This window comes from Gossypium hirsutum, chromosome A02 (genome assembly GCF_007990345.1).
Source record: "Gossypium hirsutum isolate 1008001.06 chromosome A02, Gossypium_hirsutum_v2.1, whole genome shotgun sequence".
NCBI lineage: Eukaryota > Viridiplantae > Streptophyta > Magnoliopsida > Malvales > Malvaceae > Gossypium > Gossypium hirsutum.
Genome location: NC_053425.1, coordinates 82,837,666 through 82,855,922, shown reverse-complemented (window position 1 = coordinate 82,855,922; position 18,257 = coordinate 82,837,666). Strand labels below are relative to the sequence as shown.

The 18,257-nt window shown below is 33.7% G+C and overlaps 1 protein-coding gene across 1 annotated transcript; it reads right to left on the bottom strand.

The window, feature by feature from the left end:
- Nucleotides 1-386: 386 nt before the first annotated feature.
- Nucleotides 387-3,358, bottom strand: LOC107952433 (protein EARLY FLOWERING 3-like). The gene is made up of 6 exons (XM_041084163.1): nucleotides 3,143-3,358; nucleotides 2,495-2,703; nucleotides 2,033-2,404; nucleotides 1,459-1,518; nucleotides 1,030-1,366; nucleotides 387-485 (listed from the first exon to the last, which is right to left on the bottom strand). The coding sequence occupies exons 1-6, from the start codon at nucleotides 3,356-3,358 to the stop codon at nucleotides 387-389; spliced, it is 1,293 nt and encodes a 430-aa protein (XP_040940097.1).
- Nucleotides 3,359-18,257: the final 14,899 nt, after the last annotated feature.

The following is an 18,257-nucleotide window of genomic DNA, read 5'->3' as shown; positions in this document are numbered from 1 at the left end:
TACATGGGTGTTGAAACATGCATGTGTGAAGAAATTTGCTTGAAGAATATTTTGGGTGAATTATCTATTATACAAGAAGGACCAATCACAATTTATGTTGACAACAAGTTCACAATATCTCTTACAAAGAATCTGATGTCTCATAGTCGAAGCAAACATATCGATACAAAGTATCATTTTATTCGAGAGCAAATGAAGAATAAAAATGTGGAATTAATTTACTGCAGAACAAAAGATCAATTTTTGCACATTTTTACAAAGCCATTGAAAGTGGATGTACTCCATAAACTCAAAAAAAATCTTGGAATGAAAAGCTCGGTTGGAGGGGGAGTGTTAGAAATCAAACCAACTTTCAAAGTTGGCATAAAAATTGCAACCAAAAATTGCTATTCAAATTGTCTTCCAACCTTATGGAATCGTGGATTTGAAATTGATTGCAAAGTGGCTGCAACTTTACAAATTAGCCTGCGATAAGCATTATCATGCTGGAAGTTTCATGAAAAATCAAAGGATAAAGATAATGATGAAAACAATGGTTTGAATGGCCTTAGAAGGCAAGAATTGAAGTTTAAGTCTTAGTAAGATTATAAATATAGTTCATGGGTTGGTATAATAGATTCTGAAATGTTAGTGAGCCTTGAGAGTAAAAAGAAAGAAAAAGTGCTGTGAAGAGAAAAAGAAAACTAGCAACAGCTAGTATAGAGAGGAAAAAAAAATTGTGTTGTGTTTTATTTGTGTGAAATAGAAAATTAGTATTGATTTTTTTTTCATTACGCTTCAAACAAATCGGACTCCATTAAATGAGCTCATTTGGTCAATCGTTAAGCTAGAAACTGATGGGTTACTAACTGGAACATCGTAATGTAGAAAATTCTGGCCTATAGGAAGTTTTCGATTCCCTGTTGGTGAGAGTTGGAAAAGCCCCCACAATTGCCATAAACTGGTGCCAAAAAACCTGTAGTTGGGGGACAAGGGTCACTGTAGGGCTTGTAAACTATTCCTTCTGAAGGAGACATTATAGGAACTAACCATTGACTTCCAGTTGGAGAGAAACAAGGAGATGTCCAAGTATTTGTCGCCATCAGAGTTGACAATAGATTTCCTGAATAAGGCATGTATTTTGGGTTGACGTGGAACTACTCTTTGGTTGGTATCATCAATGGCAGAAGGAATAGTAAGATTTGCAACTGCATCGTCATTGCCACGTTTGATGCTAATGTTTGTTTTTTGAGAACTATTTTTAAGGAAGAATGGCTGTTTAGGAACATAGTTAGATGGTGACTTCTTGATGGAAGACACATCTAAAGATGGTTTAGCCATGTGTAAGGTATCTTCAAGCAACATATGTGGTGATCCAGCAATCAACCTCTGAACCTGTACATAACTGATGCACAAGTAAATATGAGGTAAGATAGACATTTTTTGCTGAAATGCCTAGCAAGTAGCTATCACATTTACCCGCTTATCTTTATGAGCCGATGCAATTCGAAGACTTGCATGGTAAAGACTCCTTGTTGGCTGAAAATACTGATATGCCAATCATTTAGTATGTCATCAAGAAGAAGAGCTAGCAACAAATGTTTGAGTGCATATCAGAAGCGATAGCAATATGCAATATAATATTTGATGGAAAGAGTCAACACAATTGCAAAGTGACCTTTTTCCCTCTCGTCTTATACCTTGTGAGTTATGCATGAAAACTATCTCAATCACCAAACTGAATTTACATTTTCCATGTGACATGATCAAAGGGACTACGTACATAAAATAGATCTAAGAATAAGATTAGCTTATGTCACTTGGACTTAGATGTGAACGGGTCAGTATGGGTATGTATCCAATAGGAGTGCATTTCTTTCTAATTTTCTCCATATATTTTGGGGATCCTTGGAATATAATATCCGGATATGGGTCAGATGCAAATGTCGGACTCATGTACCGGAAGAAAAATGAAGATTTGAAGCAACAAGTATAGAAATGAAACTGTGCTAAACAAATTCTAATGTTCTTAGCAACAACAAAGGAATGATACTTGTCAATAGCTCTTCTTACTTTCCAGAAATTCTTTTCGCCTATTATTCCCACAATATCATCAGGGCTTATATCAAAAGGAGATATGGACTCCACCATGGAAGCACCTCGGGCATTTTTATGTCTGCTAATGACCCCACATTTCTTTTCTCCAGGGGTCTGACTTCTATTTTCAAGCACATTTGAGCTTCCATTATCAACTTCAGGTGATTCTCTCAAGCATGAATCGCTTCCCACCTTGGAAGCACTTTCCAGGCATTTGCCAGCTTCTACCAAAATATTTTCCCTAAATATCAAATCGTTTTGTGCATCCATATACACGTTATGCAACCGAGCATCCAGACCATCTTCACTGTTCAATATATCTATGGAGCTGTTTGACAGAATTAAATTAGGCCTTTCCATGAGATTTTAACGACTTTGAAATAATCTTCCACTCCCACCAAATTCATTTCCAGCATACCTTCTAGAATCTGAATCAACGGAATCACTTCCCTTCATCGTCTTTTCATCAACAATATGAAGTTGCATTAAAGAGCTCAAGTTCAATTTAGAAAAACTTCCCCGTCCTTTGCTTTGCTGACTGCAACTGCAATTTTGATCTATTCCAGACACAGCGGTAGCAGGAACCATAAGGTAATCATTGAATCCGAGCTTCCTTGACGAAAATATCTTCAAATTAGAAAAATTCACTTGTTGAAATGGATTGCTTTTAGAAACTTCTGGTGTTGCAAGTGTGGTATCCAAATTATGGTTATTAGTAGCTTTCATGTAATTTCTTTCTTGATTTCCTTTTATTGTATTTAGTTAAATCCCAAGAATGGAATACGAATGAAACTTTTCAGCTAAAATCGAATATTCATGGGAGTTATAGATTGGCACAAGCATACTCTTTTCATCCCCATCACTCTACAAATACAAACATTTTCTTGTCACACAAGAAACAACATGAAAGAAATTACTTCAATCCACATAACTAGGAATGTAACATAAATGTTCATCGTAAATGTGATGGAAGAGACTATGATGCTTAAACAAGTATTTGCTTAAATTTACAACACCCCGCCTAGAAAATTTCCAAGAAAACTGCAAACTAACGAAAAAAAGAAACATGGTTTGATGATATTAAAGGAACCAAGCTATTGTTATTATTATTTGGTGGAAGAGGCAACATTGATAGTGATCCTGAGTTGAACCTTTGGGAAGGGACATTAAGCTGCCCATAGAGAGCCATCTTATTCCGAGAAGGTGCCTTTGGTCCTTTATTTGTGTCATTCACATGAAGCCTAGGAAACATGGGACTCATCTCATCATTTCCTCCTCTCATCTTATTCTTAGTCTTCACTCAAAAAATAGCTTCTTCCATCATTAGAATGTTCCCTTTGCATCCATTCAAGCCAAAGTTCAATGTAGACTAAAACTTTATCCCCATCTCCCGCCCCAATATTTTATCAAAAAAAAAAAAAAACATCCAGCTAGCTAGAATCAACCTACTTGCAACAAATAAGTCTTTTGGATTTGGATTAATTCAACAATTAGAGCCAGTCACTTCGGAAAACTTCACAACTCCACTGACATCCAAAGATCACCCCACCTCAAAAACATACATTTTTTTATAGATAACCATAAACAATAGAGAAAATCTGATGAAAAAAATGCTTACTAATTAAAATAAAAAGAGAGAGAGAAAAACCATATTTAGATGACTTCACCACCACGTCATTCCTTTTTTGCCTTAACAACAAAAACTGTCAGTAAAAGTTTTAGAGAACAAATTAAAGAAGTAAATAATATAGAAAGAAGAAAAAAATAGCAGGAGAAGAGTGATAAAATTGTTTGTGTATATATATTTTTTAAAGAGAAAGGGTTGCCTTGAAAAAAATCTCTTTCTCTATCTTAACCAAGAGCAAAAAAGCTCAAGCACCATTGATATTGAGCCAATTAAAAACTATAAACCAAAAAATTGAAAGCAATTTGTAATTTTGGGATACACAGAATAAAACTGGGAAAAATGGCCACCCTAACCCCTACTTCTCTTTATCCTTTCGAGCACTTCTTGAAGTTCCATTTTCTCCATTGACAATGCCCAACATATGCAAACATGTTCCCTCCTCATCATTTAGACGCCACAGAACAGAAATTGTATTGTTGACATGCCATATCTCTTGACATTTTTTTGTTCTAGTCAAAACAATAAAATAGGATTTTAGGTGTTGGACAAAAACAGGTTAACGGATATATAATTAATTATAAATAAACACATATAAAATAAAATATAAATAGAATGATTTATAATTAATTTTTCAAATACGAAAATCAAACAAAATCGTAATAAAAAGTTGAAATAAAGAAGAATAGAAATTTTACGAAATGTTGAGGCCTGTGAAACACAGTTTCCTTAAAACAGATTCGGCCACTCCTACGGTACTTGAAGAAAGGTTGGTCGAATATCTCCCAGGACACAACAAGAATAGTGATCAAATTAGTAGCACCTCTACGACAATCAATGAACGAACGTTGCCCTTTTCTATCATCGGAACGTTTGAAAAATTCGAAGAAGAAAGAAGAGTTTTGATAGCAACAGAAAATCGGTGTGAGAGAGTGAAAAATTAGCAAAGAATTCTGAATAAGTCTTAGCCTTTTTATAGGGATTCAAAGTAGAGGAATTTATGGAAATATCCATGTATAAGGAGACAAAATCTGCATTAAAGGGGCAATTGAATCAATTTGATTAAAATCAAATCAAATTGATTAGAATCAAACAATTCAGGATATATCTCCTTTTATATCAGATTTTGTATATATTTGCTGAGGACAAATTAAATTTCGTGTTGGGTTAAAATATCCACAGGCCTATTTCGGGCATGACCAGTCTGAACATTTCACATTGCCTACGTCGTGCAGGTATGCCCCAACCCCATCGGGTTTGGACTTGCACCCCCTTGTGTGCGAGGCAAAGTTCCAAGCTTACTCATTCAATCACCTTTCAAGAGGATTCCCATATATAAACCCATCTCACACTTGGTATTTAACCAATGGGGGATTTAAGCTTTTCTTTTCCTCAACATATATTTCCAAGTAGCTTACTTTGAACATCAATTTCTCATTCATCACTCAACCATTTTGAGCATAAGATATATTATTATAACGGTCTCATGGAATATAATATGAAACCATAAGTTTACGATTCAACTCTCCACCTTTATCTATTGAGAATATGCCTCAAAGTTCTCATAAAAATGCAATTTTTCCAACAATCCCCCACATGAATGAAAATTGATAGTTTTATTGAAATACATTGACTCGATGTGGTGATAGAATTTATGATCGATAGTTGCATAGGATAGGTAGGTATCCACCCTTGAACCTTCCTTTGTGAAATTATATTTACTTTACTAGCTGACCAGTAGGCGTGATGTCCTTGAACTATTTTGCCTTTTGTGTAAACGATGATATACCTCACACAACTACCTCCCTGGCAAGGTTTTAGTTCTCATGGGTATGTTCATATGGCCATGAACATCTCTTGGTTCTATAAGAGTTTGAGAGAACTATGCCCCCAATAGTCTCCTTGAAATAGCCCCACTTCACTCTCACATAGGTGACTTATGTTGTTCGGCTCACTGAAACACACAATGGTCATTAAAAGCATTGCTTAACCTATCCTATTTTTAGTCATTGTTTACATCATAGGAACGAACTTGGGATAAGTACCCCCACAGTGACCTCATAAGGTCTATGCAATTAAGTTGTCCCTTTGAACCTAGATCTTGGGATCTCCAGTCAACTAGCTAAGGTTTTCCTTCACATAGTGTCTTTTATTTTCAAAGGGTTTAGTAACATTCCTTTCGATGTTTAACAACATGATCTCGTTTTAAGCCTTCAGTTAGCAGATCATCAATGTTATCTTTTAATTTTTAAAAATTAATAGAGATAATTCCGTTTGAGATCATTTATTTAACGGTATTGTGTCGATGACGCATATGCCTTGACTTACCATTATACGTTATGCTAGCAAGACACTTCCACACTTTTAAGTGGTTGTAGGATAGTTTTCTACCTTTCCATAATTCAAGTGGTGTCTTGTCCCTTTTCTTGTGGAGTACCTTATTTAAAAGGTAATTAACTCATAAAGACGCTCCCCCTCCCACATTTCCTATGATAACCCAAAGTTTTTTAGCAGTGCGTTCATCTTTTCCTTTAGAGTCCCATTTTTCTGCTCTACTACTCTATTTGAGGAAAGTATGATGGTGTTATCAAGTTGCGTAAATGATTCAACATATCCACCACCACGATCACTTAATCCTTTTATTAAGTTAAGTTTTCAACTTCTTGCTTATAGAGAATAAAATTCTCTATAGTCTTCATCTTTTCTCTTAAGCAAATATACGTAGCAATGAAAGTAATAAAAATATTTATTTCTTCCTCTCATTTGACCAAGCTTTACAAGCATTGCTATATATTAGATCAAGTGGTTTGACCTTGTTAATTTTGCCTCAACACATGTTTCACATTTATAATTATAGTTATTGTGACACGAAGGAATGTGCTTTAAGTTAATTAATGTACATAAAGTATCATAGTTAACATATCTGAGCCTACTATGCCATAAATTAAATTACTTAAGCATATAAACAGAAAAAGAAGCAACATTCTTATTCATAGTTTTGCTTTTACAGAGATTGTATTTAGATTAATACATATCTCATTCCCACAAACATTCCCCTTTTAAAAAGAACATTTTTATTCAAAGTTCTTGCGTGTGTTAGGCACATAGGTCCATGTCGAACACTACCTTGAAAATTTCTTCCACGGTATTGGCCTTGTTAGCTCTAGCTTTCTTTGGGATCCTAAAGTCAGATGACTTATGCCCTATCTTGTTGTAATTGAAGCATTTTCCTTGAAAATTTTGCTTATTGGAAACACCACATTTTGGTATCAGTTTAGACCCATTCTACGGTTGTTTTCCCTTCTTAAAGTCATTCTTGACTTCTACGATGTTTGCCCTAGCAACATTGTCATTTGCTGCTTTGTTGAGCCTCCTTTCCGTACTTCTATTGTCTTCTTCAATCTGAATTCTAGCAATTAAATCTTCCATTGAGATTTCCTTTCTTTTCTACTTTAGGTAATTCTTGAAGTCATTCCAAGTAAGAGACAACTTCTTAATAATGACTACCACTTGGAAGGATTCATTTATCATCATCCCTTCAGGAAGAATTCCGTGAATGATCAGTTGAAGTTCCTACACTTGATTCACATCTAATTTAGAATCAATCATTACAAAATTCAAGAATTTGGCAACTAAAAATTTTTTAGTTCCAACATCTTTGGCTTTGTATTTATGTTCCAACGATGTCCATAATTCCTTAGTTGTTTTCTTAACACTATACCCTTCGTACAGTGCATCTGACAATCCATTCAGGATGTAGTTTCAGTATAGGAAATCTAAATGTTTCCAAGCTTCAATAATAGTGAAAGCAGTAACTTCATCAACCTTGCCCTCTTTAATAGTAGGATTTTAAAAAATTTGGCCAAGTTTAACATAGTCAAATAAAATAGCATTTTCTGTCACCAAGTCTTGAAATTATGTCCCAAGAATTTTGCAGGTTTCTCGTTGTGGCTTATAGAAACCTCCACCGACAATACTGAGTTTTCGATCAAAGATTGCATTTGAACCAAAGCTTCAGATTGCAAATTGATTGAATTGGTGGGAGTCTCCATTTTTCTGTTAATAAACAAAACCAGAATTAAAACTTTATCAACTTTTATTAGACAACAGATAATCTAATAAAACCTGAAACAAAAGCTTATATGGTCTAATAAAAAATATAATAAAATAAAATGCACCAGGTAGGTAACCCTAAAAGAGAGGTGGTGCAGTTGGCACGCTTAAACACCAAGTCTGTCAAAGAACCAATTCTAGACATGCATTCTCATATTGTCTTTTTAATCTTGATAAATTTTTTTAATTCAATTTAAAGTCACAATTAAGGCCACCATAAATAGAAAAATTTCTTTTTGATTTGTTAAATGGTAGAATTAAAATTTTGAAACAAAATCAAAACACTTTTGTTAAATGGCAGGATTAAATCCCGAAACAAAATTATATCACTAAATCAAAATAAAATCTGTTGAACAGCGGGAATAAATCCCAAAAGAAAATTATTTTATTACATCTTTGTTTGGAAACAAAATAATATCGAATAAAATCTTGTTAAACGATTAGAATAAATCCTGAAACAAATTTTATTTGATTTAATTTGTATTTAAAAAAAATCAAATAAAATCTTGTTAAATGGTGGGAATAAATCCCGAAACAGATTTTATTTAATTTTTGTTTCTCGTTTTTGGCAACAAAATCCAAATGTAATAAATCTGTTGAACAGCTAGAATACATCCTGAAACAAATCTTAATTTAGTTTTAATACTCAGTTTTGGAAATAAAATCAAAATTGGAATAAAATCATTGAATGGCGGGAATCAATCTCGAAATGGATTTTATTTTACTCATTTTTGGAAATAAAATTTGGAATAAAATCGTTGAAGGACGGGAATCAATCCCGAAATGGATTTTATTTACCTTTAATTTCCCGTTTGGAAATAAAATCTAAATGATGGAATAAAATCCGTTGAATGGTGGGAATAAATCCCGAAACAAATTTTATTTACCATTAATTCCCCGTTTGGAAATAAAATCAAAATAATGGAATAAAATCCATTGAACAGCGAGAATAAATCCCGAAACAGAATTTATTTACATTTAATTTCCCATTTGGAAATAAAATCAAAATAATGGAATAAAATCCGTTAATCAGCGGGAATAAATCCTGAAATGGATTTTATTTACTTTTAATTTGGAAACAAAATCGAATAAAATCTGTTAAACGGCGGAAAAAATCTCAAAACAAATTTATTTAATTTAATAAAAAAATTATTTTCGAAAATATATATATATTTGCCTTTGGTGTCTTGTTTGTCTCAGATTAGAAAATCGCAAAAATAATCGAATCTGTCTTAATATTGTTGGACAAAAACATGTTAGCGAACATATAATTAATCCTAAATAAACACATATAAAATAAAATATAAATAGAATGATTTATAATTAATTTTTTAAGTAGAAAATCAAACAAAATTGTAATAAAAAGTTGAAATAAAGAATAATAGAGATTTTATGAAACGTTGAGGCCTGTGAAACACAATTTTCTTAAGATAGATTCGGCCGCTCCTACGGTACTTGGAGAAACATTGGTCAAATGTCTCCTAGGACACAACAACAATAGTGATCAAAGTAGTAGCACCTCTACAACGATCAACGAACGAACGTTGACTTTTCCTAGTAGCAGAACGTTTGAAAAATTCGGAGAAGAAAGAAGAGTTTTGATAGCAACAGAAAATCAGTGTGAGAGAGTGAAAAATTAGCAAATAATTATGAAGAAGTCTTAACCCTTTATAGGCATTCAAAGTGGAGAAATTTATGGAAATATCCATGTATAAGGAGACAAAATATTCATTAAAGGGGCAATTGAATCAAATTGATTAAAATCAAATAATTCAGGATATATCTCCTTTTTATATCAGATTTCGAGCCCGACTGGTTCAGACATTTCGCATCATCCACGTCGTGCGGGTGCGCCCCAACCTTGTCAGATTTGGACCTGTACCCCTTGTGTACGAGACAAGATTCCAAGCTTAGTCATTCAATCACCTTTCAAGAGGGTTCCCATATATAAACCCATCTCACACTTGGTATTTAACCAATGTGGGATCTCATATTTTCTTTTCCTCAACAAATATTTCCAGGTAGCTTTTTACCACTTGTCTTGTAGCTTTCCAAGAGGGTTCCCATATATAAACCCATCTCACACTTGGTATTCAACCCATCTCACCTTTGAAGGCATGTCTTCAAAGGGAAGTTCTAAAGTGGTAAAAAGGTTAGTGACCAATTTTGTTTGACATGTGAGTAATTAATGAGGTGGTCTTGCTTTCATGCCCACATGTCAATTTTTGTTAAAAATCAGGGCAATCTTTTAACTAAAAATCCATTAAAGGTCATATGTTTTTTTATGCAAATGGAAAGGTTGTACGAGGTTTGGTCTTTGCCATGACTTGATTGGGAAACAAATAAAGATTATCTTTGACTTGGTTTGACTTGGGGTGTAAATAAAAATATTTAATCACATCCCATTAGTTGATCTATTTATAGTTTGTGAAATCAAATCATTTACAAGTTTTTTTAAAGGTAATTCATTGACAGGTTAATGACCGAGTTTGTTGGGATTTTATTGATGTTTCTCTCCAAGCTATTGGCATACCGGATTTACTTAGGAAGATGATTATGTCGGTTATCTCAACTTCTACTATGCAAATTATATGGAATGCGGTTCCAATAGAAAAATTCAAGCCCGCTAGAGGAATATGTCAAGGTTGTCCCCTATCTCCATATTTATTTGTTTTATGTATGTAATGGTTAGGATATGATATTCATTCGGCTATTTCTATAGGCAAGTGGCATCTTATCATTATCTTGGTCGGGCCTGAATGTTTCCCATCTATTCTTTGTTGACGATTTAGTTATTTTCAGTAAAACAGATATGCAACAAGCTTGATTACTCAAGGATACTCTAGAAAGCTTTTGTGGTTTTTTGAGTAATTGCTTCAATATTAGGAAAACCAATATATTTTTTTCAAAAGGAGTTGATGATAGCTTGGGAAGCTCGATAAGTAGTTTGCTCAGTTTCCAAAGGATACAAAACCTTGGTATGTACTTTGGAGTGCCTTTATTTCATGAGAAAGTAACTAACAGTATATTGAGGTTTGTGGTGGACAAGGTTCATAATAAACTGCACAGTTGGGATGGCAAATAGATTTCTTTTGCGGAAAGAGTTACCTTAGTGCAATATGTGCTCTTATCCATACCTAATTACTTTTTACAATCTATGATGATCTCTAAAGGAATATGTGAGGAGATAGAACGTTCGGTCTAAAAGTTTATATGGGGGGCCTCGATTGGTACTCTGTTTGTCAACCTTATTCTTGGGGAGACCTTGTATTTCACCACTTGAGAGACCAGAATACTTCATTTTTGATGAAATTGGGGTATAATTTAACGTCTAATGAGAATGTGCTATGGGTACGAGTTTTGCGATCGAAGTATGGTATGAAAGAAATGATGTCAATAAGTATTTCATGAAGCATATTCTTGTTTCTTTGGAAGGCTCTTTCTAAAGTATGGCCGTTCCTCCGTGAAATTTTAGTTTGGTTTATGAGGAATGGTAACTCTGTTTGGTGTTAGGGGGATCCTTGGATTTTGAACATAGGGCCATTGATTAAGCAAATACCCTCTTTTAGGAACCTAGAGTCGGATTGTCGGCTTAATGAAATGGTAATAAGATAAAGTGAGTGGAACCTTGATTTGTTTCGTGTTTGGTTGTCGAAAGATCTTGTGAAGTGAATTGTGAGCATTCCTCCTCCACATCCCTCAGCGGGACCTGACAGGATTGTCTGGCTTTGTAACCCAATAGGGTCCTTCTCTATCAAATTTGAATATTGGTTATTACAAGAGAATTCTTGGCACCCTAAAGATGAGTTGTGTAAGCTCACTAGGAAGTTTTAGGGGCCCCAAAGAGTCTAGTTATTCATTTGGCTTGCCTTCAAACGATGATTACTTACCAATGTGGAATGAGTTAGGTATTGGCCAAGATTGTTCATATTTATTTTGTGGGCATGACTCGGAAGATACTCTCCATGTACTTAGAGATTGCTCAACTGCTAAGGAAGTTTGGTTGCAGGTAGTACCCGAAAATCAACAAATCAGGTATTTTTTTTCTAATGATTTATTTAAATGGTTAGAATCCAACTTACGTTTGCAATTGGAGTTGTCTATCATGTGGTTAATTGGTCTTGCATCTTTGGTTTAATTGTGTGACATATTTGGAAAAATAGGAATCTATTTGTTTTTAGGGGTTTATCTTAGAGTACTTTTGAGATTGTAAAAACTTCATATAGTTGGACAAGACAATATAATGCTACCAATAAGAAGGACTCGTTTCGACAGTGCGAATTGTCTCTTAGTCAACATTTATCAGGTAATTGGATTCACTTAAATACTAATGGAGTGACTAAAGGTGAGACAAGATTTGCATTTACTAAGGGAAAGTTGCAAGATAAGGATGGGGTATGGATTCTTGGATATAATTATTATCTAGAGCAGTGTTCAATTTTTTTGATGCAGAGCTTTGGGGTATTCTAGATGGTTTACTTCTCCTACAGGGACTGTTGGAAAAACTCTGGTTCGAAATGATTTTCTTGCATAGCGAAAAATTAAAATTTTGGAAATTGACTCAGTTTGTGATATTTATAACGATAAACCTTAGACGAAAATCTTTCATGTGTTTTCAAATAAATAGATCCTTAATGCTTTTCTATTTTTAACCAAATGATCTTCTCCACTATTCTCGTACCATGAACTGCTTCGAGTGTGAACTCGAACCAATCGAATCAAAACATAGAACTAGAAAAAGTTTTCTTTACTTTTGGAGTGAAAATGAAAATGCCCTCTTTAAAATAGAAAACGACATAATTGTTATTTCGAAAAAAACATATATAATAGTTGAGAATAAAATTTCTCTATTTTTTAGCAGAGTAATAATATCTTCAAGTTATGTAAATTGCTCTACCGGTGTCAACTACTTATAGGGAGAGAATGAAGAACCCTTGTTAAATTGAAGAGATTTATATTAAATAAAAAAATAACTTCCTAGTCCAACTAGGAGAGGGAGAGAGGCTAATAGGGTGTGCTTAACCTTATATGTATTATGATGAGGATTCGGGCCTATCATTATATCGAGCTCAATTATATATTCTTTTTGGACTTTTAGCCCAACACTTTATAATATAATCCAACCCAATACATATTTTTCTATTTTCCAAAATAAACATTAATTTTCAATTAAATAATTTTCTCATCCCAATTTTACTTCTGTAAACTTATGACAATTTTACCCCTAATAAAATTTCAAGAAAATATGTTTAATATTTCACCACTCCGCATGTTCAATATGACCGAATTGTTTATTTTCATTTTTGGGCTTTAGAATAACTCAAAAGCATATTCTTTCGATCATTTTTTAGTAATCCATATACATTTGCAAACGAATTTCTCATTTTCATTTCCATTTCCATTTTGAGAAAACCACATTTATTTCCAAATCATTTCTCCATTTTGGAAAAAAACCATAATCATTTCTAAATGTTTTCCATTTCTCTATTTCTATTCATTTTGTTCATTTTCGATTCAACACGGAATTCATTTTTGGCTTCAACAAGCTAGTAGAATGACTGATTGGACATATGTAATTAGGGCTCAAATGATTTATAATTAAGTTCCAGCTTTTCACCTATTAATTATAAAATCCTTTAGTCACAAAGTCATTCCATTATAGATCATGACTAAGCAACTACTCAGTGCTCGTCCAATGACCTTGTCATAAGTGTGTTACCCTCATAAGATATCCTTAATCTATAATAACCCATTTTTCAGTGGTGTCGGAAACAATTATTTTGGGGCCACAAATCTAATGAGTGAGCCCATAAATATTATTATTTGATATTTAGAAGTCAAAAATTAGTATAATAAATTTTTATTTGATAATTTATGTTATTTGAATGAATAGTTAAGTTCAAGAGGTGTGTCCTTGAAGTTAAGTGGTTTTAAAAAATGAGGTTTTAGGACCTCGTTTCTATAAACCAAGTCCATAAATATTTTTATTAAATATTTATGGAGTGATTATATAAGAATATTGAACTTTGGTTCAGAAATTTTAACATTTAGATAGTTAATTAATTGGAAAGGACTAAATTGCAAAAGCTGCAAAAGCCAATCATTATTAGTTTAATTGTACTAAATAACTAAGGAACCATGAATTAAGGGTTTTAAAAGGTAAATATACCTTTTTTTATTAGTGGACGGTTTAAAGGTGTAAAGTTGAGAATTCTTAGTTAAATTACAAGATTATGAGGGTAAATTAAATAATTAAATAAATAAAACATAAAAAAAGAAAGGCATCATATTGTTCATTTGGTTTCTTCTTTCAAGCTAATTTTCATGTATGTAAGTCCATTTTGCACCCGTTTTGAATGAATTTTATGTTTTTGTAGTCGTTTTAGGTTAATTTAGCTAGTCTTACAGTCAATTTGTAAAACTGTTAGAAGTCTTGGGACTTCCCATGAACAAGTTTGAAGTGTTTTTTATTTTAATTGATAGATCATCAAAGTTGGTAGTTAAATATAGGTACTTTGTTAAGTGATTTTTAATTATATTAATGTTTAAGGATTAAATTGTCGAAATAGTAAAATTCAATGTAAATTGCATGAAATGAGGAAAAATATAGGCTGTTATTAGACTAAGGGAAAATAGATTAGCATGAATTTTAATTAAAAGTGGTTAAATGGCAAGTTTCCGATTTAGGGGCTAAATTGCATAAAAGGTAAAACATTAGGGGTAATTTTGTAAATTCCCATTGATAAGGGCTATAAGTTGAATTAGTTATATTATGTTGTTTGAATGGTTTAATTGAATGTAAATTATTATTTAGATAAAAAAAGAACCAAACGGATCTAAACCGAGGAAAAGCTAAAATGTCAGATTAGTTGTTGGCTTCATTTTTACTGCTGTTTTTGTCAAGGTAAGTTCGTATAAGGATTTAAATTCATTAATTGATGTTTTGAATGTAGTTTTGATAAATATTATACTATGTATAGATTAGATTGATAGTTATTCGATATTTTGGTATTTTGGATTAAATTGTGATGTTAGATAAATTGAATGTTACAATTGAAAAATGTACATTTCATGTCAGTATGTTTGAATTGGTATAATGTAATGAAATTAAAAGATTTCAATATGTAAATTGTTCCCATTTGAACCTTGTGAATAATTAGGATACAAATGACATGTCATCAGGGATTATACGATTTCGGGTGTTGGTTCCAGATGTCCTATTGATGGCTGAGGTCCTGCATATGTTGTAGATTCTCCGCAGCTCGTGTGAGCAGTACCGTATAGCTAACATCCCGACCCACAACTCGTGAGAGTAGTATCGTATAGCTAACATCCCAATCCACAGCTCGTGTGAGCATTTACTGAATATCTGATGTTATTCAATTTGGTTCAATGGGTAATTAAGGTTTAAAACAAAAACGTATGTGTATGAAATGAGCTATGTTATTGAGAATATGGAATGGAAAATTTAATATGTTTAATTGGATTAAAAGGGTAACAAACGAAATATGTGATGGATGGTTTATATATTGAAATCATTTTCATGATATGTGTCATGTTTCACAGGTTGATATATTCTTAAATATATTTACTAACTACGTGAAGTGTTGTGGATACGAAAAAAAATATCCATATGATCTAATGAGCAATGTTAAGGTTTATTGTTTTATATTCGGTAAGTTTAAGGGTCCTTTATATAAGCTTACTAAGCACAAGTTCCTTACGTAGATGTTTTTCTCTATTTTGTAGATCATCGAAAAGCTCAATCAATTGGAATCACATCGAAGAATAATCATGTAACACTCCTCACTCGTATCTGACGTTAGGATAGGGTTTATAGTGCTACCTGCCTTAAACTCAACGAACTGAATAAAATTGGACCGTGAAATCTCAAATAATTTAAAAACTTCTCTTTTCACAAGCAATCTGTCACGTATACGGGCTTATGAGGCCTAAAATATAGATCCGGGGTGATTCGGAACCCAACCAGGACCTCATGAAAAACTTAGAAAATTTCATGCATCAAGGCTTCACACGCCCGTGTGCTAGGGACACGCCTATGTCCCTAACCTGTGTCTGAAAACCTGGGCATTCTGTTAAAACCACACGTCCCAAGAACGCGCCCGTGTCCTATAACTGTGTCCTTCCCACGGTCAAGACACATGGCCGTGTCTCTTGTCCGTGTACTACTAGCATGCATACTGGCTTTATGACACGACTTGGGCACACGCCCGTGTGGCCTGCCCGTGTACTAAAATGACTTTAAAGTTTTAAGTGCAGGGGACGCACGACCGTAACACACACCCATGGGCGTGTGCCGTGTGGACAAACTAGGCTATTTCCCAAGCCATTTTGTCACCCATTTTGCACAACCTACACAAGATCATGTCAATATACAAATTTCATCACAGTGGACACCAATTCATCCATAGAAAGAACATTATATGCATTCATCAAAATGAATAATAGCCATTATTCCAGGCTTGATACAAAGTGAAGGGCCTTTGACTTAAGCCAAAAATACATGAATAATTCTCTTAATACAACATCCCAGTCTAGCCCTATACATGCCACCTTCAAAAATATAAATCAAACTATACCGAATGCTGCGGCTAATAGTGTGATCGATATCTCTGACTTTATGGGATCCTTAAGCTAGCCTGGCGATACTGAAATAAGAGGGAAAGGAAAGGGGGTAAGCATAAAGCTTAGTAAGTTGCATATAAATAAATATACAACAACAATCTCACCATTCACCATCATGCTTATAGCTCAAAGGTAACCATAACTTAACTTACTCATTATCATCTACTCGAGACTCATTTTCTAAATTAAGCTCGTTACTCATGCTTATCATATAGATACCTATAACACTCACAACATGATCATCCTTTCTTTATCAAATTGAACTATAACTTTTACTATTGAACCGTTTGGAATACTACTGGATATTCTATGAACCTTCAACATGGGATATATTGCCGATGCCATGTACCAGACATGGTCTTACACTGGCTCTCATATATGCATGCTGATGCATGTCCCAGACATGTCTTACACTAGCACAACTCTTAGCCGATGCGTGCCCCAGACATGTCCTACACTGGCTATCTCTGTTGAGGTTGATGCATGTCCCAGACATGTCTTACTCTGGCACTCATCTCTGCGCCGATGCCATGTCCCAGACATGGTCTTACACTGGCTCTCATTTATGCGTGTTGATGCATGTCCCAGACACGTCTTACATTGGCGCACAGATCACCCAATGTCTTGGCACGAATATCCAGTTCATATCCTAAGGTTTCAATGGGATGTTTCTACTATCTCAAATCTTACAAGGCATTCTCAATTTATAACTTAACAACTCGTACAATATCAATTTAATGACAATATGAATACAAGTATTAACAGTGTAGTTGTATTATTTACATACAACTTACCTCGGTTTACAAAAAATACTTGACTAGACGGCTTAATCGGATTGCTTGGCTTTGCCCCGGTCCAGGCTCGGTTTTGGCAAAACTTGATCTATAATAACAATATGCATCCATTTAGTCATTAAACACAATTAGGCATTCATAAATTCACAACTTTGGTAAAATGACCATTTTGCCCCTAGGCCTTGGCAAAATGACCATTTTACCCATATGCCCAGAAAATTAATTTTTATCGAATTTCTTCGTATTTCAAGCCTAGATAAACTCTTTTTACTACTAGAGCAATCCCAAACCCTCACAATTTCACACACTAACCACCTATTTTGCAACTTATGCAAAATAGTCCCTTTAGGTGTTTTCATGCTAACACCTTTCACAAAAGTTGTTTATAACACAACTAGGACTCATATTCTTCCATAAAAACTCAGCATATATCATAAATACATCCATGGAAAAATCCTAAACTCTTGACTATTTTGTAAGATATCACCCTCATTTGAAAGCTCATGCTTCAAGGGTCTCAAAAATATAAAAATCTTGAAGAAGACTCATTAAAATCACTTACTTATGAGTGCTTTAAGTTGATGCAGATTTTTGAGCTTTCAAACCTCTATTTTGGCTGGTATTTTTGGTGGTAGAGAAGAAGATGAGAAGGTGATATCATCTTTTTCTTATTTTTTTCTATTTTAGTCAAATTAGCCACCAAACCCAACCAAACTTGGACTTTTTGACCAATTTGTCTCCCATGGCCGGCCAAGCACTCTAAAAAAGGTATAATTGCCCTTTAAATACTCCAAATTTTGACTCTCTAGCTATTTAACACATTTGGGTACTAAAATGAAACTTTTGCCTTTTATGAGATTTAGTCATTTATCGTAATCGGGCTTGAAAACATTAAAATTAACTCACCAAATTTTTCATGCACTAATATAATCGTACCATAACCTCATAAAAATAATAAAAATAATTTTCTAACTTTGGATTTGTGGTCCCAAGACCACTTTCTG